Genomic DNA, 23568 nt, shown 5'->3' on the forward strand with positions numbered 1-23568 from the left:
TTATGAGGGAGGCGCTAGCACTTTGGTAGTTGTTATATTTGTTTGATTTAATAAGCAGGCCGTTCTTTACTTTGTTCATGCATTCTGAAGTGTGAACTGTATAATTAAGAAACAAAACTGTACATAAATAATAAAACTTTCTGGTGTATTTTGTGAAGGATTAACAAATAAGGTATAAATTGAACCCAGAGAAAGAGGAAGACAGAAGGGGCTTTTATCATTCTGCTGAAGACCCAAGGACCATAGAGCGCATTTTGAATCAGTTTATGCTTTTAACACCCTCTATCTTTCTATTGTCTTGTTTTCTCCTGTTCCTCTGATATGCCCAAAGGGAAATTAATTAATTAATGATGTGGCTGTCTCTATACAGTCTAGACTAAAAGGACATTTTTTGTTTGGGCATGTAACCCCACATGGATAGCATGGAACCATCGTTTTTCGTTTTGATCTGTAGCCCCCCCGCTGGACTGGACCCCCCGAAAGGAGGGTAGGGCAGACACAGTTTTCTGTGAATATCTCGAAAACCGTAGGGTTTAGGAGGACCATTTTTTTTTGTATGTTGATCTCAAGGGGCCATGTCAACCCATTCCATAACCACTCATTTCATGTATAGCGCCACCTAGTTAAACACAAAAAAGTAAAAATGAGGTGTTGTAATTGAAGGTATCTGTGACCTAACATAGTCAAAACTGCACGAAATTGGAAGTGTAGGATCATTATGACACCCTCTGTATGCACGCCAAGTTTCGTGGAATTCCGTTCATGGGGGGCCACACAATAAATTAATTTATGTTACTATACACCAACTGGCCTGTAGGTGGCCGGAGACAGTTTTCTGTGAATATCTCGAGAACCGTAGGGCCTAGGAGGTCCACCTTTTTTATGTATGTTGGTCTTAAGGGGGCATGTCAACCCATCCCATTACCACTTATTTAATGTATAGCGCCACCTAGTTAAAAATTAAAAAGCAAAAAATTTGGTGTTTTCATCTCAATATCTCTGGCTGACAAGGTCAAAACTGCACGAAATTAAAAGTGTAGGATCATTATGACACCCTCTGAATGCATGCCAAGTTTTGTGTACTTTCGTTCATGGGGGGCCTTACAATAAAATAATTTATGTGTACATTTAGTGACGTACACCAACAAGGATTCCCGGGACACTGAAAGACCGGGGTACACAAAACTTGGTGGGCATGTACCCCCACATGGATAGCATGGAACCGTCATTTTTCGTTTTCATCTGCAGCCCCCCCGCTGGACTGGACCCCCCGAAAGGAGGGTAGGGCAGACACAGTTCTCTGTGAATCTTTTATGGTATGTTGGTCTCAAGGGTCCACATCAACCTGGCTCATAATCACTCATTTGTGATTTGCCCCCCACCCCCGGTAAAAAATGAAAATCAGTAGGATTAAAAGAAAGCCAAAATAAATATTCATCATCATCATCATGGCTGCATTTTCAGTATTGGCGAGAAGTAGTCGTTTGTCCACTAGATGGCGCATCGTTGCAGTGAGACGTAATTTTGTTGGAAGTTAAAAGTGGGTTGGAAAAAACAATGGACTCTTCATACAAGGACTGTAATTTACCGCAGCGAACATCTAATAAGGATAGGACGATGTTCACATGAAGTGTAATTCCCATTTCTTCTTGAAGCCGAAATAAATCTGAGGATGTTTATCGGACATGCTTGGTTTTTACTGCAGGTACGTTAATCTTGTAATATCAATAAGGACCTAGGTAATGTTACCGTTAGCGTTGGTTGAGTGATGGAGGCATTTGATTTATTGCATTTGTAGAAAACTATACATGCGGTTATACCAAGCAAATGTATAGCAGCACTGTTTGTATCTTTCGACTGTCATTTATTGCACGTGCTACAAAATCATTCTGTGCAATGGAAGCCAACGTTACACCGGTCTGATACAGTTTTGCCTATACATGCGTGAGACTGAGACGCCTGTTTATTTTGTTTTAAGTGCGTGCAGGGTGTGAGAGGGGAATCGATGTGCTTTGATTACAGCTTGGTAGTTGTAGTCTGTGAAATTTAAAAGCACGTGTGTGTGAAGTATCCAAACAATGACACCTTCATTTCATTATGGCTGCTTTAGCAACACACCTTAAGCTACTGTGTAGTGGGTCCCATTTAGAAGTGGCTACTTCATTCGCGCTTTCCTTGACTCATGGAGCTGCGTGAATGTTATTACAACTTTTCGCCACGATATGACAGTTTAAGTCCGCTTGATACTGTAAGGCGTAAGCCATTGGTTTCCAAAGGAGATTTTATTTGTGTCGCCAGCATAGCCTATTGACAATTTATGTTGTAAATAGGCCTACCTTATAATCCTACCTGTAGCTTAGGGAAGCTTTCTATTAGGATCTAGTTTGTTAGTTACCGTTTTGTCATAACTCCCTGATGCATTTTTGCATTTAGAATAGCCAGAGCGTGTATATCTCAATCGGAAAATTAAACAATATCGGGTGCCTATGGACTAGGCTGGGTGAACCCAGCCTGATCTGCCCGCTATTTATTTTTTGATTTCTTAAAAGATTGAGCTTGGTCTGATGAAAGCCAGACTAGCCATGGACCTCAGTTAAACAATGCAAGGGAACATGAATCAGCCTATATTTGCACTAACAATAACGGACAAAAGCTCTTCAACTTTGGCCCGTTAAAATGTGTATGAACAGTCTAGCGACGCATTTCATCAAGGCCCATTTGGACATGTCAGTTATTTGCACCACTGGTTAGATGTAAAACAGCATTTCGTTTCAGACTAGGCTACTGTTACTTAATTTGTGCATTAACAATAACGTTTCAGACTACTGTTACTTAATTTGTGCATTGACAATAAAGTATTACATGAACTAAAGATGACTAAAATCTTATGTAGAAGAAGAAACATTCACAAAAAATCCATCCATCCAAAAATGACCTTTGTTTTTGATAGCTGTTGAAAACGGCATGGAACTGACAGAGATGTTTTTGTTTAAAAATACATAAAAAATAAATAAATAAATAAATAAATAAATAACATTATGCTGATACCTTTTGCTTTTCCCAAATACAATGTAGCCTACAGGTGTAAGTGACCTTTCATCAATCCAGTTGCAATGGATGAACTGTGATGAACTGCCCTACTTGAGATTGTTTAGAGATTTTAAAGGTTTTATAACAATTCTACATCTTCTTTGGCTATTCTACAATCTTTTCACCTTTTCAGCACCAGTAGGGTACTTTCTGTGCAGCCGCACACACACACTCAGGCATGCCAAACAAGCATACACAAAAGTTTCAAGAGTGGGGGATGGAGTAAAATATGGAGACAAATTGAAGTGTGATTTATTTTCGCGGAACGGATGTACAGGACTGAGCGGCGGTCATATTTTGTACCGCTATGCGGTACATCTAGTTTTATTAAATTTCATTTATCACACACACTTTCTCTCTCAATTTATTACACACATATGTAGCATGCACTGGGTGGTGGGTGTATCTTGTCCTTACTGCCCCTGTTGAGACAAAAAAGGCAATCAGCACACATGACAATCCTTGGCTAATGCTTCCTGTACAAAAATGACATGACTCAACATTATCAAGATAGTTAATGATTTGAGTTGAGTTGAATTTGAGAATGAATGATTTGTAATGCAGTGTGTAATGCTTCCACTAGATTGGAAATGTAAAAATCTTGTTTGAGAAAGATGACAAGTCTTAGTCTTGGAACAAGAAAATTTGAAAAATGTGAAAATGGAGGGTACAAATTAGAAGACAAAGTGGAATGTCTATTTCTATCCCTGTTCAAACAATTAAGAAAAAAAAAAAAAAAAAAAATTATATCCAAATCCAGCATGGTTTAGGTCCTTGTAGTGGTCCTATACTGTAAATTAAGCTCCGCTTAAATGATGTCATAAAAATGTGAAAATGGAGGGTGCAAATTTGAAGATGAAGTGGAATGTCTATTTCTATCCCTTTTCTATCAATTTAAGCAAAAAAAAAAAAAAAAAAAACAATTTTAACATCCAAATCCAGTGACAATATACAAGACACAGTACTACATTGAGTTCCAGCAACAGACATTGGCTGATGTACTCAATACTTATACTTTAAACCCTTACCAAAACTCTGGGAACTAGGTCGTGTGAAGCCACATTTCAGAGGACCTCTCAGCCAAACGTTTAACAGCTTTCTTATAACACTAAACATGCAACAATGCATTTAATCTAAAGAAATCTTGCAACTATGCCAACATCTAGACCAAAAAAGCCATGTGAGATTTTTGATGGATTCCGTTTTAGTTTGCAGATCAACATTGATGGCTTGCCGTTGTTTAAGAGCTCACCTGTTGTCATTGGCCTTTTTTGTGGTCCAAAGAAACCAACATCCAACAACAGGTTCTTTCATTTGAATGTTTATCAAAAGTCATAAAGTGGGCCATAACTGTAAACTTGAGCTCTTAAACAGACGTAAGAAAAAGTTCATGAACTGCAGCTAACACTCAAACAGAGCATGTGTCGCGCTCCAGGCAAACAACCGAGACCAGGGAGAGGACCAAGCAGGTCTGTTCAGACACTACATTAACAAGATTCAAACACACCTAGCTCCACTAGAAACAAATGAGGGGTACCTGAGCAGCCTTCCGTGAATATAGCCCATTCCTTTTTTTTATAAGCTTAATTGATGAGACAAATTTGAACGTGAAATTGAACTGTTATACTCAATTTAATATCAATATCTTATTGCTTCTATGCATAATGCATTTAAATGTTAAAACAGCTTACCATGGGTGCACACACAATGGTAAGCTCTGCTTTCAAGTTTCTCCAATATAGGCATCTTGCTATAAGGTATGTTAAAACAGCTTGCCATGGAACTACCAGGTCATGGACAATGGCATTTTCAAGTAACCTAATCCATCATTGAGGGACTACTTTTAAGTTCATTCAGTGTGTTCTCAAATGCTTCAAGAAATGTGATGTCTTTCCCCGTAACATGCAAGTTTTAAACATGTTACATATGCCAATGTTGAAGTGCTTTGATTCCCGGTGCTAGTAGGCATTTTAACAGCAATTATGTAGCCTATGTGCCAACATAGACTACCGCGTCAGAGCAGCTTAATTAGTGATAACGTACGGAGGCGGTTTGACAGCTCAGGAGGAGGTTTGTAAGGAGGTATGTTTGTAAGGAGGTATGTTTGTAAGGAGGTAAGGAGGTATGTTTGTAAGGAGGTAAGGAGGTATGTTTGTAAGGAGGTATGTTTGTAAGGAGGTAAGGAGGTATGTTTGTAAGGAGGTATGTTTGTAAGGAGGTAAGGAGGTATGTTTGTAAGGAGGTAAGGAGGTATGTATGTCTGTAAGGAGGTAAGGAGGTATGTTTGTAAGGAGGTAAGGAGGTATGTTTGTAAGGAGGTATGTTTGTAAGGAGGTATGTTTGTAAGGAGGTAAGGAGGTATGTCTGTAAGGAGGTAAGGAGGTATGTTTGTAAGGAGGTAAGGAGGTATGTTTGTAACCTACATATTTATGGTTTTGCAAGCTAACGTTTAACATATTCATTGTGATGCTATATGGGCCTCATGCACATGAAAGATTAACGTCATGTCGTTATGTTGTTCGGAACACACCGTGAAACAAGTTTTCACATTACAACTTTTCTGATAACATCTCAGATAGATGCCAGTTAGCGCATTAGCAAGGTTATCGTCTAAAGTAGGCTATACTGTTGATGTTTCATTGCCTTTTGCGTTGTGACTGCTAGATTTTGACAAAGGAAAAAAAAAAGCCATCAAAATGAGGCACCAAAATCCACGTTGTCATTTGGTGTGGTTACTACCGTTTGCGTCGGCACCGGTGCCATACTAGAACCGTGTTTCGGTGCTCAGCCCTAGACGTGACTGGCTCGCTCCCTGTCTGATTTTTGTTTATTTTGTCTTGCATCCCAGCAATGAAACCATAAAATTAAAGTCCGTTGTGGCGTCCATCATTTCGTCATATACAACGCAGAGTGATTAGATGGAGGGAGGAGAGACAACCTCTGTTAACACAAAACGCAGCCTTGCAACTAACAAAAATGCCATCTCCAAAAAAAATATATGAGAAAACCACAAAACTGCAACGCTGTAACCTACTCACATGCTTGGGCATGAAACTCTGGTCCCTACTTACCTACCCCAAAACTAACACCTGGCATATCTTCAAAAGCGTACCAATTGAAGGTCCACAAGGAACCTCCCCCCGGAGTTGCTTTCAGAAACCACCACCCAAATAAAAAAACAATCAAAAGTCTAACTGATCAGAGCTTCTCGATTACAGCGTGTTTCCTTGAAGACATTTTTTAAAAAAAAGGAAAAGAAAAAAGGATGAGCCCCAAATTGATTAAACAACTGGGAACAAAGGACCGGATCGAGTCCCCAATTTTGTCATGTCCCAGTCTAGGGGTTTGTAGAACATGAAAATATAAAAAATAATGCAAATACAAAAGAACGAAAAATAAGGCTGCCCAAACAAAAGGCCTCAAAAGTATTTTTTTTTTTTTCGACTAATTTGTCGACTTGTTGACTAATCTAAACCACTAATAAAAAAAAAAAAAAAAGTGTTTGTTATTTTTTTTGTCCATTTTATTTTGAACTCATCTGAAGGGCCAAAATATAAAATATGTATCAGCCTACTTTTGTTAGAAAGTAAGAAAATGTTGTTAGAAATTAAGTAAAGTTTTCAAAAACATGTATTAAATCTAAGCATATGTAGCCTACAGCATTTCCATTAGGCTATAGAACACACTATGTAGTTAACTATGGACATAATTCACTGTACTGTGCTATTGACATGTATCACCTTACTTAACTACATATGCTTATGGTAAGCGTGTTCTGTTTTGTGAGTTATGCCACGATCTGAGATGCGTTCTGCACGCCACATCAATATATGATCTCCTTCTGTGTTGAGGACGCTGTCCCTTTACGCGCACCTTGATTGTTGATATCACGGGTGGCGTCATTCACTTCGTTTGTGCACTTAAAATAACACCAAGAAGTTGACATTTTTAGCCAATGTCTATCGGAGAAGGAGAAGGTAAGGTAAACGCGGCTCCACTGATTAGGCGATGTAGGCATACTTATCTGCCTTCTCGAAACATTAAACGTGACATATTTGTAAAAGCGTTTATATTTTAGCAAAATATGAGAAACCTTTTAACATTCAGATTTACAAACAGTTTATGATAACGAGCGATTAGTTGCAACATCCCAATTAGTTCCATTGGCAGACATGTAGAAATAGAAAGTTTTACAATGATCGAACTTGTGTCTTAAAGATGGCGCCTATGATTTCAGTTGTCGGAACTCTATATACGGCTCTGTAAATTTTCATGGTGGATTATGTTGAATAAGTCGACTAATTGCTGCAGCACCACAAAGAATCTATCACTGTTTAAATGTTATAACTAGATTGTAACTCTGTAAAGTGTGTTTCCATTGCTGCTGCTTCAGTTCTCAACCACGATTACGTGCACGAAAATGCTCCCTCCCGCTATGTAGTCAAGATGGCGCACGCTGAGGGTGAAAGGCAAATATTCTAGAGTGGAGCACGTGTCCAGCATTCCACATTCAGCTTTTAGAGAGACCGTTATCTTTGATTATGAGTGCACCACCGGGTACTCGAATTTCCAAATGACGATTGTCCGTCATACAAACAAGAATTTTAATCCCTGATAACACCTTTATGTAATATATTTTGGTTTTTGAGTTTTAAATGTCAGAAACATAGGCTAAACAGTGCTACAAGACTTACACTTACCTTACTGAAAGGCAGGATTGCAGACAGGGCACGCCAGTCACGCCACCTGAACGCCTCGGTCCTGGGGCGGAGGGAGAAGGCACGATTCATTTGATACTTGGATACACGCCTAACTGTATATAATCATTATTTTAATATACAAACACATATCTCACTACATAGAACACATCTCAATTATTTTCTGGCTTACAGAAGATGCGGTAGCGTAGCGTTCCAGGTAGCCTGGAAATTGTGGGTTAAAATCTCAGCCTAAGTTGCTCTAAGGGAGACTAGCCCTGAAGTAACAAGTAAATTGACCAAATTAAGTAGGCTTCGGATAAAAAGTGTTGCTAAATTCATTTGTACATGGATAAAATGAACATTTCATTAACCCTTGCTTACCCCAAAAGCTAACGTTAGCTAATAGTCCAAGACCAGTTTAAAGTAGCGTAAACGTCAAAAGGAGCCATTAACATTATATGAAAGCAAAAATAATGTATTTCATTCTAATATAGTTGAAGCAAATAGGCTTACCTGAAACAAATCAAACAAACACTTCTTTTCACTAGCTCTCGTGTTCACCAACCGCTTCTGTTAATGTCTAACTCCGCTCTGGCGGCGGTAAGGCAGTAGATCTACAACGAAATCGTAGAACTAAAATTTCACGCTTCCGTTTCACGACGGCTGGCCGTATGTATCAGTTGGGACTGTGCTTCCCGCCCCCTGGTGTCTGATCCGGGTCAATGTCTCCATCACGACAGTAAAACAGAGGTGACCGTTACACGGATTTGCCAGTTTGAAGGCGGAGTCTGTCCGGAGTCTACTGCTATCTTGGTAACATAAACATATGTTTACAAACAAGCAGTAACTATTAGAACTACAAGAATGACAAGACAACAGTATAAAAAAGATCAACAAAATACTTTAACATGATGAACAAAGCATCAATTCATATTAACATTCACACATATAAACAATTAAAACATTAGAAGAAATTCAATACATTTAACAACCATACAGCATATAATTTGATACAATATATAATTATCGATATAATTTGCCCTACACATAAGGTGATACACTAACACCACATTCACACCAGATTCGTGGTGTGTGTGTTGTCACAGCTGTGGCGTGTGTGTGTGTCCATCTCTAAGCCTAGCAGACGATGAGGTGAAAATGGAGTTGGTGTCCCTGTCTGTGTTAGAAGGATAGGCAAAGTGTATGCTTTCTACCTGACATGGGACTTGACCAAGCTCAAAATAAAGAAATTGTCAGATAAGAAAATTAGAAATTGAATTACAAATCTAACCAAACTATTATCACTATAATATACACACACAAACATGCTTACCCAGCTGAGGATGATGGGAGATTACTCTCCTCCTCTAGCACATCATTGTCTTCCTCTTCATCCAGAAAGTACCCATCCATTTCCCATGTCCATGCCATCGTGGTCCTTGGGGTCATGTTTGCCAGCAGTCGGCTGCTTCACCTCAGTTGCACGTACTTCTCTCCCTCCATCTAAAATAACAAAAAATCACAGGTCTGATAGTAAATAGGTTGTTTAGTTTTATTTTACATTACTTCCATATAATCTTAATCACCACCAACCATGTCTCTTTTCACTAAAAGTATTATCGTCACTGGAGGACTCCAATATTGCTTGGAGAGGTAACATTAGCTTCAGAGCTCACTAGGTGATATTGCCTTGGCTAAACCATACATAGCATACCAGCTGTAACGTCCTGGCTCGAGAACGAGACAAAAACAAGGGCACACGCCACGCCGCAGAGAAGATTTAACAATAATTTATTGAGAGCGTTTAACATAACCAACCCAAAATAATTAGAAACCCTGAATATGTCAGTAGAGTCAGTGGTGTAGGCAATGTATGGATGCACTGAGTAATGTAGTGGTGCTAAATAAATTAAAGAAAAGAAATACCAAAACTAATAAAACCCAGACTCAGGTCTGCTGCTGCCACCAACAACCCTACGCCCGCTCTTTAACCCACAATGCATCAGGGTGCCTTTTAAAGACACCCTGGACACCAGGTGTTCTAACAATTAATCAATTAAAGGTGCAGATGAGCAGGCCAAGCTGATGAGGACGCCATGTACTCGTCACACCAGCTTACAAGCAAACATTGATTCATGAACATGCGTCAGGAGATATGCCAGAAAACATCTAAACACCGTATGCATACACATACACCCTGTGCATAGGCTACTGCAGTTGATGTTTCTATCTAAGTAAGCTAAGCAACTTGGCTACAAACAACTGTAAATTGTGCTATACATATTACGAAGGAATGAAAGGTTTATTTGACAATAAAATACCGATTAGGTGTACTTGACATAAAGTTGGCAGTCATGAAGCACGGGAGTGAACTTTATGGCGACTACGCGTCAAGGACATGTCGCAGCCTCCTAATGCTAACGTTACCTAACTTAGCTAGTTTTCCGTATCATCAGATAACAAGCAAGCAACATCGTTCAAAATAGAACAAATCGTTAAAGTGTCAGTCCTAGTAGGTCTGTAATCTTGGTTGACATACAGTAACCCCCCAAAAATGACTGAAAATAATGAGTTTACTAAAGATTACGGTGTGCTAAAATACCAGCTGTCATATCAGCTGAAGGGAACCCACACGCATTATGTTACGGCCATGCATAGAAGGTGTAATTACCAGCAAAAATAACTTTTAAAAATGGTCTTGAAGTAATAACATGGATAACAAGTAGTAATAACATAAAAGGACTTGTTTTTACCTCAGATGATCCAGTAGTTTCTCCTTTAGACGACGTCAAGATCAACGATGCATAGTGCTTCCTGCTGTTTTTCCTCTAGTGGAGGGAGACGTCAACTCTTGATTTTTCCTTCACGTAGTAAAAGAAATTCGCGCCACAAATCCCTTATCCAATCATATCGCCAGAAAGCCTATGATGTGACGTTTTTGAGGAAGTTGATAAAATTGGTTGGGGTATGGCGGAGTTATTAGACTGAACGTCATCGGTACTGGGGTACCAAAATTAGAGTGTGTGGTCTGCAAAGGGTTAAGTGCATTATTTTATAACCTTTACACATTGAATCATGGTACTAATAAAAACTACAGGATAGTAAGAGCTGAACTGTTTTATTTATCTAATTTCCACCACCATGGAAAAAGTGGGCCGGTCCTGGGCCTGAAACTCCCGGGCAGTAAGTGGCCCCACTCCGGCCCTGACTGGACGTTATAAGTAAATGAACCTTGTCCAGACCTACTCTCAAGTCCAACTGAGAAGGTCTGCGTGCTAACCAGGCCAGAAGAATGTAAGTTTGCCATTGGATTGGTTAGAACATTCAACAATACTTGTGAGATGAATTTTGCTTTTAAAAAGTGTTTTACAGGGATGCATTTGTTTTGGTACCTGATTGGTACTTTGATTTTTGTAAAATTTCAGAGAATTGCTTTGCTTTTTGTATGATTTGGAAGAATTTCAGCATTAATAGCTAGCACTATTATGGAGAGAGTGTGATATTTTCTCCACAACACATCACAACACAACACAATACCAAACCAATACATTCTTAGCAGAGGTCAGAAGCTCATAGTGAGGTCCTCTGATACAGGAGGGCAGTTTAAGACATACGTGGCTAGGCTACCGATGGATTGGAATACTTTTTGTACATGTTTGATGTGCTTGAATTTGCATTTTACCTGTTGAATGATGCAACATTACAGAGAAACATGAAAGTTGAACTCACTCAACTTTCTCTTTGACAGTTTCTAAATGCCTTCACTCCAGAATGTACTATGAACCCAGATAGAATAACAAATGGTTCAACTTCTTCGGCTGGATTGATGAGGAGACGTTTTTAACCAAAATAGGTATTCTGTAGGGGACCAATGAGGGCACAGAGATGATGACTCATGTTTCGACTTGATGCAGATAAGCACACAGGCTTGAGGGAGCTTCAGGGGGAATTTGGATGCATAGTTCATCATGGAAGTAGTGAGCTGCATTCTGTCTTGAGCATTGTAATTGAACTGAAAAGCATTAACTGGTCAGTATGTCTGCCGGCCAGTTTCATATGATTTAGATTTTCTGTAATTGGCCCAAACTTTCATCTCTCAATCTCACTGCTCCAATTCTTTTTTTATGGAACAGCAGAACATTCTAGGCAAACATCAAATAGTATTGAAACAATAAATTAAATGGTGGCACAGCAGAGCAGAGCAAAGTTATGGTTTCAACCCTTTCAATTAATAGGATTAATGTCAAACTGAAGAATTTTCTTTCTCTGTTAGGGCTGGACCTCATCTTGCATTGTTTACTCAATTTTTTTCAAGAAATTAATTTGTTGAAGGAGTGTGGCTGCACAAAATCTATTCAAATGGTCGAAAAACACATTCTTTACTTTATTGACTTGTATTTACCCCAAGCACACTCTCAAAAGTACACATATTTTCAGAGGAAAGACCGATAGAAGTCCTCAAGGCTCTTTTTTATAGTGCTGTGCTTATTTCTAAAGCCTCCAATCTAGCCGATCTTTTTTTTATTTGCATGGTTGTTTGATTTCCAACAGATGAACGTCTGACCTAAACAAGCTTCGCTTTTTTCACTGTACAGCATGGTCTACAGGGCTTAATTAATGTCTACCACGGCCTTGTGAACGCTTTTCATACTGATTATCCATCATGGAGGAGACTACAACTCTGACTACATCTATGATTACACTGAGTTAAAGTGGGAGTCTGGTGCTTTAGTCAACAAACTTGCAACCTGATTTCTGTAAAAGTATAGTATGCAAATGTAAAAGTGTGCAAATGCCTTATAAGCACCACAATGCTAGATAGATACTTTATTGATCCCCAGGGGAAATTCAAGATGCTTGCTAGCAACTCATGCTTTTTGGTGATATAGTGGGTGATGTCATGGTGTGAACATTATTATATTATATTTTTATTGGATGTACCATCCCAGACCGAGGAATTGCATGCTGCATTGTCCAGATGGCATGAACAACAAGTGTGTTTATTTGTCTTGAAAATTAATTTGATTTGAAGATAATAGTTCTAACTGGGTATAAAAACATCTTTCAAAGTGAAAAAAAAAACATATACTGTCTTTGGTGGCGGTGTTTCTCTAACCCTAACCACCGTTGTGCCCTTGAGCAAGTGGCCCTTGTAATATAATTGACATATGTAAGTCGCTTGGTACTCACATCTATACACAACAAAGTGCGCCACAGTATGTTTTGCATGTTGAATAAGGTCATCTTGACTGTAGTTTGGAACTAGAGTATACATGGAACATGGCATCTTGATTATAGGGGGATGCACCTATTTTTTAATTATAATTATATGGTTATATTTTTTTAATCTTTCATGCCTGAATGTAATTTTAAATATATAATTACCATTAATGGTTGATTTCGAAGTGGTTCATGTGATATTACCAATTAACTCTTGATGTGTTCCTGTTCCTTAGTCGCCCACTATCAAGGCAGGTGAATTGGGGTCTTATTTCTTTATCTCTACATCAGTGTTTCTCAAACTTTTTCAGACGAAGGACCACTTACGTGACCAATAAAAAAGAAACGCACAGACCACCTAGCTAAAGATTAGACCTACACTGTAAGCCCTGATAAGTTGAGTTTACTCAAAAAAATTATGGAAACTGGTTGCCTTTAAAATTCATAGTAGATTGAACTTAAGACCTCTTTCTTATATGAATTGCTTTCCCAATTACTATGTACTTATTATATAAAGTTTTTAGAATTCATATTTATTACATTGAACTTAAGATCTCTTTCTTATGTTAATTGCTTTCCCAATTACTATGTAATTATTATATTAAGTTTTTTAGAATTAATTTATTTGATTGAACCTTTAAATATAGCAAAACACATTGTATTTTAAATTTCTCTTTTATTTCACATCAAGAATTCGTCAGATTATTCAAAATGTACATTAATAACAAATACACTGATGTGTTCCATTTCACATTTTAGCATTCACAACATCACTCACTTCATTTGTCAGAAGAATCCATCATGTATACATTCCACAGTACAGTAAACAAGAATGTTTTCTTTTTTACATTCAAGAAGCTTAACAAAAAAAACTACAAATAAGATCAGAGGTTCTTTTGTTTGCATAGTGTTTTTTTTTTTTTTTTTTTGGGGGGGGGGCTGTTTAAATTAGGTACACTAAGATGTTAGATGTAAGTGTAATGGGGGGGGGGGGGTGGTAAGTGATGTAAAAGTAAGGGGGGTGGGGGGGAGGGGGCTGTGTAGTTCAACCTTTGAATTTTGGCTACAAAGTTCTCCCTACCGATAATCAGACCGAAAAGGAGATTGTCCAGCTCATCCATAACCACAGTTCCTTCCAAAATGATTCCCACTCTGGATGGGTTCAACTGAGGATGCTCTGAATCGATGCAAAGGATTGCCACTGACGTTTGGCTAAATACCTCTTGGTCAGTTGCGTCCTAAGAGAACATAGAAACAGACAAAAAAAAGGAGAGGACAATCATACACAATGCAGGTTCACAATGTGACTGTCATACAAAATGTTTCCTTTCATTGTACTGCCACAGCAAAAATATATATAAAACACTTTCTAAATGGTGGCATCTCACTAGCCAGAAGCAAGTTGACTGTCACATACACAAGTAACGGAAAAAAACAGAAGACAGAAATGACAATTTCATGGTAAGAAAAAACATTCACTTAATGCTGTACTGAAATAACAGTTCATTAGCAATGTATACATGAAACCAAATTACTTACGGAGCAGGTCTTAAAGAAGGCAGCAGGATCATCACCCAAGACGACTGGCAGTCCACGTAGAATCAGGCACCTAATGTCAGTTGGCTCAGTTGTCTGGAAGATGGTCGACATAAAGAGTACAAACACAGGTTATTTATCATCAGAACCTCCCCTGAATGACCATCACAGGGATCAAAGGGGATGATATTAATGACACAGAGATGAAAGAAACGGTGTGTAATAGTGACAAATACAAACACACATTCTATTAGCAAACAAAGCCACAGAAGACGAGAGAAAACATGACAACAGGGACGACACAAAGACGTGAAGAATGGAATTCAAGTACGGAAAGGACAAGAGGAAAGAAGGAAAGGAGTAAATGGAGGAAGAGAAAGGACAAAGGAGATATCAAGAAACAGGGTGAAGTGAACTGATAACCCACCTTCGTTTGCTGTAAAAGCTCATTCAACCGTTGGCCAATGGCACCTGTCTTCCTCTTGAAGAGGCCAATCATGTTTGGAGAGATATCGTCAAGTTCTTCCAAGAAATTCTCCCTGAGATTTCCCCACCAGTCTATTGAACTCATAGCAAACCTGAAACATTAAAAATAGAAAATCACATATAAAACTGACTTTCAACAATACATGTCACACAGCAATAACCAGTTCCACATAATCCTGAAAGACAACCATCTAAAAATTATGTTTTAATGTTTGCATTCGTTAAAACGTGTTTCCCTGCTCAAACACAACCCCATCGACTACATGTGACCCGCTAGCGATAATTTAGATAAGATTAGCCACGAAATGTTAGCTCTAAAATGTTAACTTAATTAACAGCGGGTCAACGACATTACACGCTGAGATCGAATTAGTGGAACTCATTAAAAATGAAATAACACTACATCGGACCTTGTGGTAAAATATTTGCTAACTAGGCTAACTTTACGCTAACGTCAACAAGTTGATTTAGCTTGCTAAGTTAATATTCAGTAACTGAACGTCGACAGTTCACAGCTCATCAGTGCAGAACTATCGTTAGCTAGATATATAGATATGTCTGGTTAAAACAACGTTTTCTACTGCTTACCAACAGCCCCTTGTAACCACGGCAAATCTTGTCACTGCCACACACACAAATGCGAAGTTTTGTCAGCCGTCTCATCATAACTTGGTCACCGAAGTGATGTTCACTAACTTACCAGATTATCGTCTCGATGCCAGGCAGCCCCTCCTCCCAAGTCTGGAGAGCGTGGGAAAAAAATGGGAATTTGCAGCTCGCGACACAGCAGATTCGCTGGATCATTGCCAAAACGAACGAAACTCCACAGACTGTAGATCTGACGTCTTTAGTCTTATTTGCAAAATGAACCACTGTCACTAACACATTTAAAATGCAAATGCTACAATGGTAATTAAAGTGCAAAGTGCATGAAAAAATTGTATTGCAGCCACAAATCATGATTTAATGGATCTAATGCACATTGTTTTCTTATTCTGATCATGAATGTTTTGCTGCAGCTTTTTACTGAAAACCGTTTTGAGCAGACTGTTTAATTTGAGCTGATGATTTTTCAAGACATGCAGGAATCCCCCAAATATAATAAATAGGCCCTATGTAAATTACATGCCATATGGCACCTGTAAGTATTAAGGCAATTCAAAGCAAAAATGTCTGAGTCAACATGCGTACATGTTTCAGAGGTGAAAATGTCTAATCCACTTAACAATCCAAGTACAATATGCATAAACCGTTTGTTTTATTGCAATATTATAAAATGTAAGTGCATTGTAACTCAAATTAGTCGAATGTACTTGTGTTTGTTAGTGATGCTTTAAAACTGAAAACATAAAGTACAATTCAATCAACTATCTGATTTTATATGAAATCCGGGTTTACAGTGTACTTCTAGATTAGACTACTATATTATATTTTACCACGTCTGCTCGCGGACCACACTTTGAGAAACACTGCTCTACATCAATTACAAGCTGATCAAAATAAAAAAATAAATTAAACCAGATATGGTTTAACAATCGAGAGAGAGAGTGAGAAAGAGAGTGTTGTATAACATACCTGAAGTTTCTGTGCAGTCCTTTTTGTATATGTGCCCTGATGTATTGTATGTCTGTAGGTTTGTTGCCTGTGTTGAGACACTCAGAACTCGATATTTTGAACTCTGACACACAGACACACACAAACAAAAACAAACAAACAAAAACTGTTCTTTCCACTTTGTCCATGTACTCCTACCCTTGTATATACCTGTATAATAGCTTATATTCTGATACTGTACATTTATGTAACAATTGCTTTGGCAATACAACTGAAAAGGTGTACCACCCAAGATGTAAAAGGTACCTTTTACCTTTCATACCTTTACTGTAATCGTCACCCACAGAGAGAGAGAGAGAAAGAGAGAAACCTGTTAATTCTTTCATTTCTCTCATATCAACCTCGACATCCCTTTTGCCCTGTCCCACCTCAGGGGACTAATATCAATCCATAGCTCTGAAGAGAAGTCATCCACTCTAGGTTTTTTTTTCTTTGCTCGGTATCTCCTGCTGTCTTATTCCCTCACCATTTAACTCATTCTACACCCTTTTCTCTCTCTCCTCTTTCCTCCGACATTAAAACATCTCTCCTCTCCATCCCTCCGTGTCTGTGGGCCCCTCTGAGGGACGGTGATTACAAGCAAGCTCCAGCCCGCCTCTGCCATGCCAATTAACAAAGGGAGCTGGATGGAAGAGAAGAAAATGAGCTATGGAACAGACAGAATGAGACATGGGAGAGAGAGAGAGAGAGAGAGAGGGAGAGAGAAGATGAGCAGACCAGAGATAGAGCCAGAACATATGAGCCAGAGAAAGAGAGAGAGAGAGCGAGACAAAGAGAGCAAGACGGAGAGATAGAGTGAGAGGGAGAGATAGAGAGGGTGGAGAGACAGTGACAGAAAGAGAGAGAGAAACCATGGAGAGAGAAAGAGAGGGAGAGATAGATAGAGAGAGAGAGGAAGAGAGAGAGAACAGCAGCAGCAGTGTCATTTCCATATTTTACCATACTAAACAGGCTGTTGGGGCCTCTCCCTTGGTGCTGCCATATACTGTTTGTTGGCAACATGACACACTTGAGGGAAAAGCCAGGCAGAACTCTCACAGGAAGATGACGTTTTACCTCCACAGAATCCAAAATGCACGTGCCCAGAACTCTCACAGGAAGATTACTTTTTACCTCCACAGAATCCAAAACACACGTCCCCAGCACAGCTCGCAGCGAGAACATAGAACTCTTATGCTAGCAGCGAGAAGAACATAGAACTCTTACGCTAGCAGCGCAAACATAGAACTCTTACGCTAGCAGCGAGAACATAGAACTGTTACGCTAGCAGTGACAACATAGAAATCTTACACTAGCAGCGAGAACATAGAAATCTTACGCTAGCAGCTAATCGTGTTGCAGAGCAGAGGTGGGAAAAATGAAGACCAAATGCACATTGATTAAGCTGTGCGTGTCAAACATGTGTATGTACAATCACTCAGACCCCCAAAATCAAAATATTGTTATTAAGCACCTAGCTGCTCAAAAGCAACAGGTCTTTGTCTTTGCCTGCTAAGCACCAGAATGACTCTTTTCTTGGAAGAAAGGAAAAGGAATATTTACTCAGCCTTTTAATAGTAATTTGTGGTCAGTCCAAAACAAGTGCTGTTTCTATATTTATGGTGAGTAAACAAACAAGACATTAAAACAACTTCTGACAACTCTATAAATATATCCTCATATTACTACATATACTAGATAATAATGAGGCTCGCCATAAATATAGAAACAGCACTAACTAAATATTCACACATCTCCCCTAATGCAAAAGCGTTATGCTATTCAACACTTTACGTTATTATATCAGGTTTAATTCAGCAACATTGTCAACATGCAAGTTGCCATTGGATATGAAATGATGCGGTTGCAACACACACAATAAGTATGTTACAACATGTTAATAACAAGTGGACACCGGAACCCAAATATGGTTTGGGCTAGTTGTGCCACAGCACCCCCCAGACATGGATGTTTGTGGAGAAATATTGCTCATCATTTTGCCCAATGAGTGTAGTTATTGTAGGCTACATAAAAAGAGGGGGATTTATTAGACATTGTCCTTGGGCATTAGTTATATGGTAGTGGCAATACAATGTCTTGGCAACTGGAAAACTTTCATAGACTTGAAAACATGTGCTTCATGCCAGATATGTAATGTTGTTGGTGTTAAATACTTATTCACTGGCGCCTACCTAGTGAATACGTTCCCTCTCCTGCTCTTAGTTTCACACCTCATAACACTCCACTAAACTTAGCAACATGCCTCAGTGCACAGCACTCACACACTGTAGCCTCATTAGAGGGAGAGCAGCTTCACAGAAGAGAACTTCTGACGGCAAATTTGAGTAAAAGTTGGTAAACCACCTTTCTTACCTAATTTGAGGGTGCTGATTCTGAATATTTTGTTTACCAAGCTCAATTCTGAGTTCTAAGCCACATAATCAGCATTTTAACATAAAATAGCGATTATTTTTGCTTATTTTTCCCTAAATTGGGTTGATTTCAAAAGTAAATCACTAAAACCAAATAAAAGTGTTCTCTAAATACATGTTTGAGCATTAAAGAAGCCATACTATAGTTTATTAACGTATTTAATGGGAACATGATTACAGTTAACATGTAATAAACTCGGAAATTCTAATCAAAACACAACCATATTTTTATTGCTAACATAGTGAGTCACTCGTGGTGTTTAATGCATTTCATCACAATAACAAATTGCACAGAACCTTCAACTCAGAACCTTCAACTCATGCAGAACTGTCAGAACCATCCACAACAACCGGCAAGTAAAAAACATTTTACTTCTAGTAACACTGGATTTGGTATGTGTGCTTGCCTCCATACTAGAGCTTGATAATGTGCTCTTCTAATATGCCATTGAGCAGCATCACTTGTTGGTGGTAGAACTTCCGATCCTCGACATCCAGAAAACAGAGTGCCTCTGTCATAGTGTTGTCACGATACCAAAATTGACTTCGATACAATACCTGCCATAAATATCTTGATACTCAATACTGAAACGATAATCGAAATCCTAAAATATCTGGAAAAAGAAAGGAAGCAGTCCTCCTCCAAGTGTATTGAGTCATTTGTGTTGACTTTGGTGCACTTTTGGTCAATTCTGGGGAGAGGAGTTCTAAACTTCCTACATAATTATTATTTTTGTAGTCAGTAAAATAGTAGTTTGTGTGTGATTAAGTCCTTTATTGTTTGTTATAGCTCATTTGTGGGCAGCCGTGGCCCACTGGTTAGCACTCTGGACTTGTAACCGGAGGGTTGCCGGTTCGAGCCCCGACCAGTGGGCCGCGGCTGAAGTGCCCTTGAGCAAGGCACCTAACCCCTCACTGCTCCACGAGCGCCGCCATTGTAGCAGGCAGCTCACTGCGCCGGGATTAGTGTGTGCGTCACCTCACTGTGTGCTGTTTGTGTTTCACTAATTCACCGATTGGGTTAAATGCAGAGACCAAATTTCCCTCACAGGATCAAAAAAGTATATATACTTATACATATTTATATTGTGTGATGTTTTGGCAATAAATTACCTTTAAATAGGGCGAGACACGGCAGGTGAAAACATCGTTTTTTCATGCACTGGTCAATTTCGAGATTTTGGGCTAATTTGCTACCTTAGCATGTATTCTTTCACACTACTACAACAACAAAGCCCGATTTACACATTTAGGTGTTTATTTTATTACATTTTGTCTACTCGCGCCTGTATATTTCTCCTAAATTCACCAAAAGTTAGTCGTTTCATGCTCTACCGCGACCGTGCTACAAAACATAACATGTGTAGTACCGTTGGAAAGCTCTGTTTTTCCTGCATGACGTTGTGCTATCCAAATATGGACACATCGTTTGTAACCGCAACCAATCGCAAAAGTTCAAAGGCGAGTCTAGGCTGAGAACGGAATCTCTTGGCTGTGTTCCAAGGCTGTTTTCTCAAATTGAGTTTTTCTCATTTTCCAGTAGAACCATCTCAGCCTATGTAGCACCTATCTACACCAAACTTTCCAGATATACACTTAGCAGTGTTCTGAAGATATTTACAGAGGGATTTGTTAATAAATCATTCCTGGCCTGATTTATGTGACATTTTAATCAAAAATATATGGCAAAAATCGATTTTTTTAAGGCTATGGACAGTATATTCTGATTTCCTAGGTAATGAAAGCAGATATCCTGAAATCCCTCTGTAATTTTATTTTTATCTTGTATGCAAACAAAATGAAAAAAACATTTTGTACCTGGCTTTATCATATGTTCAGATCTATCTACCGAAAATATATGCAAATTTGCGCATATTTAATGAGATAATGCCTAATTTGCATAATTAGACATTCGAATTTCAAAAACTTCTAATACATTTTTTGTTCATACTTGTGTAAGTAATCAACTGAGGAAGTTCCATGGTGATGTCTATTATTTTAAAATTGTACCCTATTCACCTGTAGTGTCTCGCCTTAAATAGCCAAAGTAGGCTAGATCAAGGTCAGTGTTCAAATTACTGCATACCAATCACTTAATGCTATGCAGAAGAGCCTAATCTTTAGGTCATCTGATGTAGGATACCCTAGGCCTTCCTGTGTTTATGGGATTTCTTTGACAGTTGCAAAGGGAAAAAAGTAAAGATAGTCTGTTCTGTAGTTCTGTGCTCCCAGTGTTAAGTACGTTTCAACCACTCTTTGGGGTCTTAATCAGATAGGCCTACACCATTATTACATTATATTGCATTACATTTGGCTGACGCATTTTTAACCAAAGCGACTAACAACATGGTAACAGTTAAATTTTAAAGCAATTCTCTCAACAATTTTAGGGCAATTTAAAAACGGTAGAGTGTAAGAATAAGTGCATCAGTGAGTGCTGTTTTTAAACAGTTGAGTGTCAGTTCAAGATGGCTGGTAAGTGCTAGCATCAGCAAGACTTGTTGTAAGTGGTGCTATGAAAGGAGATGTTCTCTAAAGAGCTGGGTCTTGAGGAGTTTTTTGAAAATGGAGAGGGATGACTCTGCCCTTGTAGGAACTGGCAGTGTGTTCCACCAACGAGGAGCAACAGATGAGAAAAGTTTGGATTGGCCTGAGTGTATCTGTTGCAATATCTGTGTGCCTTCCTACATTAGGTCTATTTCTTTGATAGTCAACATCATTTGCTACCACATAACAAATACCAATTAACAATACAAATGTTTCTTACAAACTTTCCTGCATACTTCTTAAATGTGCTGCAGTCAGATGGGTGTCCTAAAGGCATGACTAGATCTTGAGCATCTATTACCAGTGTTGAATGAGCAGTTTTTGCAGTGATCACTACTGGACATTCCACATTGCTAGACAGCACTTGAGTGAGGATAGACTTATTTCCACTTCACAAATAACCTGCATCTATCTGCAATAGCTACAGTACAGGAACATTAATCAGTTCATAGCTGAGGATTTGTCCTAGGTCCACTTCCCTTTCAGAATCATATGCAGTAATGATGCACTGGTTTCTTTTTGTTGCACTATAAAGGATATCTTGTCTAATGTTTTTGCAAATAATGCAATCTCCATAGCACTCTTCAGCACTCCTCAAACATGCACACTCTTCCATTTTTTTGCATGGCTGGAATTTGAATGATAGGAAAGAGCACCAGTGAGATGTTTTAACTAGGCAAGCACAGTCGCCTTTACAGTAAAATAAAATACAGTGTAAATCCTCTGTAGAACTGACAACTCTTCATAATAGTTAGTGACAAAGTACTTTCTACAGAAAAATGAGCAGTCACCTACTATTCTATCAATTTATTATCAAGGAATCTATTTTGCTTCTAAACGTCATACTGAATTTTAGCTATTATTTCAATTTATATTTTAATTTTAGCTTATTTTCATTTGCTACTTGAGTCATTGGGGTAATTCCTGTCCTGTCCTACAACATATCTGATACATAAAGAGTATATTAATGCCTTATTTTTTGCAATTCCTATGATATCTGATGGCAAAACCAAAAAGTATGTGAATTATGCTAATTAGCAAACTTAAAACTCCAAATTGAGCTTGGTAAACAAAATATTTGAATTCAGCACCCTCAAATTGTGTGAAATAGCCCCTTTACCGACTTTTCTTCAAATTTGCCAACAGGATTTTTCCTGAACGTTTGTTAGCTATCTGCTCTCCCTCTACATAGCGTCCTATGTTTAATTCATTCACTATTAAAATCTTTATTGTTTACCAGTAGTGCAGTGTGCGCAAGAAACCATTGATTGGTGGTACACATTGTTTCATTTATCTGAGGTGACAAGCTGTATTTTCGCTGGCGCACGCCCATCGTGAGTGAGACAGATGAACTTATTGTTATTCAGCTTTGCTCTGCCGGTCCCTCACTTTGTTCACCCTGTCATCCATCCTCGGGGCTCGACAGCTGACAGTCAAGCGGTGATTAGAGGAGAACTCTCCAAAGTCACTGACCTTGCTTGGACATGATATGAATATGCATAAACGGAGGAACAAGTGGTCCATATTTAAGTAAATTCAGGCGAGCCTACATTTACTCACAATGCAGGCACACGAATTGGTAAGCTATCCGTGTATTGCAATGTTACTGACAGAGACTTGGAACCATACATACACACGATGAGAGGTGTGCAAAGGCGATGCAATGAGATGCAAAGGCGTCCATCTATCTAGCACGATTCCATCCGTCCCGACTACACTGTTTCTCCGACTACTGCAGTAGCACGAGGCTTGCTATAAATCACAGTGTATTATTGCCCCGCTGTTATCGCGCCTCTCTCTCCGCCTCTTTCTCCCATCCTGCGTTCCTGATTGGCTACCTTGCCTCCTTATTCTATCGCCCCCTTCCTTGGATCTTATGATTGGTAGAGGACATGTCTCCTTGAGCTGTCTGTCAAAGTTTGCGTTTACACTCCCCGTTAGTTGCCCAGTCGAATGATGCACTT

The 23568-nt window shown here is 38.8% G+C and overlaps 1 protein-coding gene across 1 annotated transcript in view; it reads right to left on the reverse strand.

The window, feature by feature from the left end:
• LOC121720065 overlaps positions 1 to 15836 on the reverse strand; it is a 59172-nt gene extending 43336 nt beyond the window's left edge. Inside the window, exons 1-4 of the mRNA XM_042105898.1 lie at positions 15733 to 15836; positions 14974 to 15124; positions 14550 to 14642; positions 14092 to 14248 (exon numbers count right to left, since the gene is read on the reverse strand). Of these exons, the coding sequence (XP_041961832.1) occupies positions 14092 to 14248; positions 14550 to 14642; positions 14974 to 15124; positions 15733 to 15836 (505 nt within the window). The remainder of the gene's footprint in view (positions 1 to 14091; positions 14249 to 14549; positions 14643 to 14973; positions 15125 to 15732) is intronic.
• Positions 15837 to 23568: the final 7732 nt, after the last annotated feature.

Source organism: Alosa sapidissima, chromosome 10 (genome assembly GCF_018492685.1).
Source record: "Alosa sapidissima isolate fAloSap1 chromosome 10, fAloSap1.pri, whole genome shotgun sequence".
In the NCBI taxonomy this organism is placed as follows: domain Eukaryota; kingdom Metazoa; phylum Chordata; class Actinopteri; order Clupeiformes; family Clupeidae; genus Alosa; species Alosa sapidissima.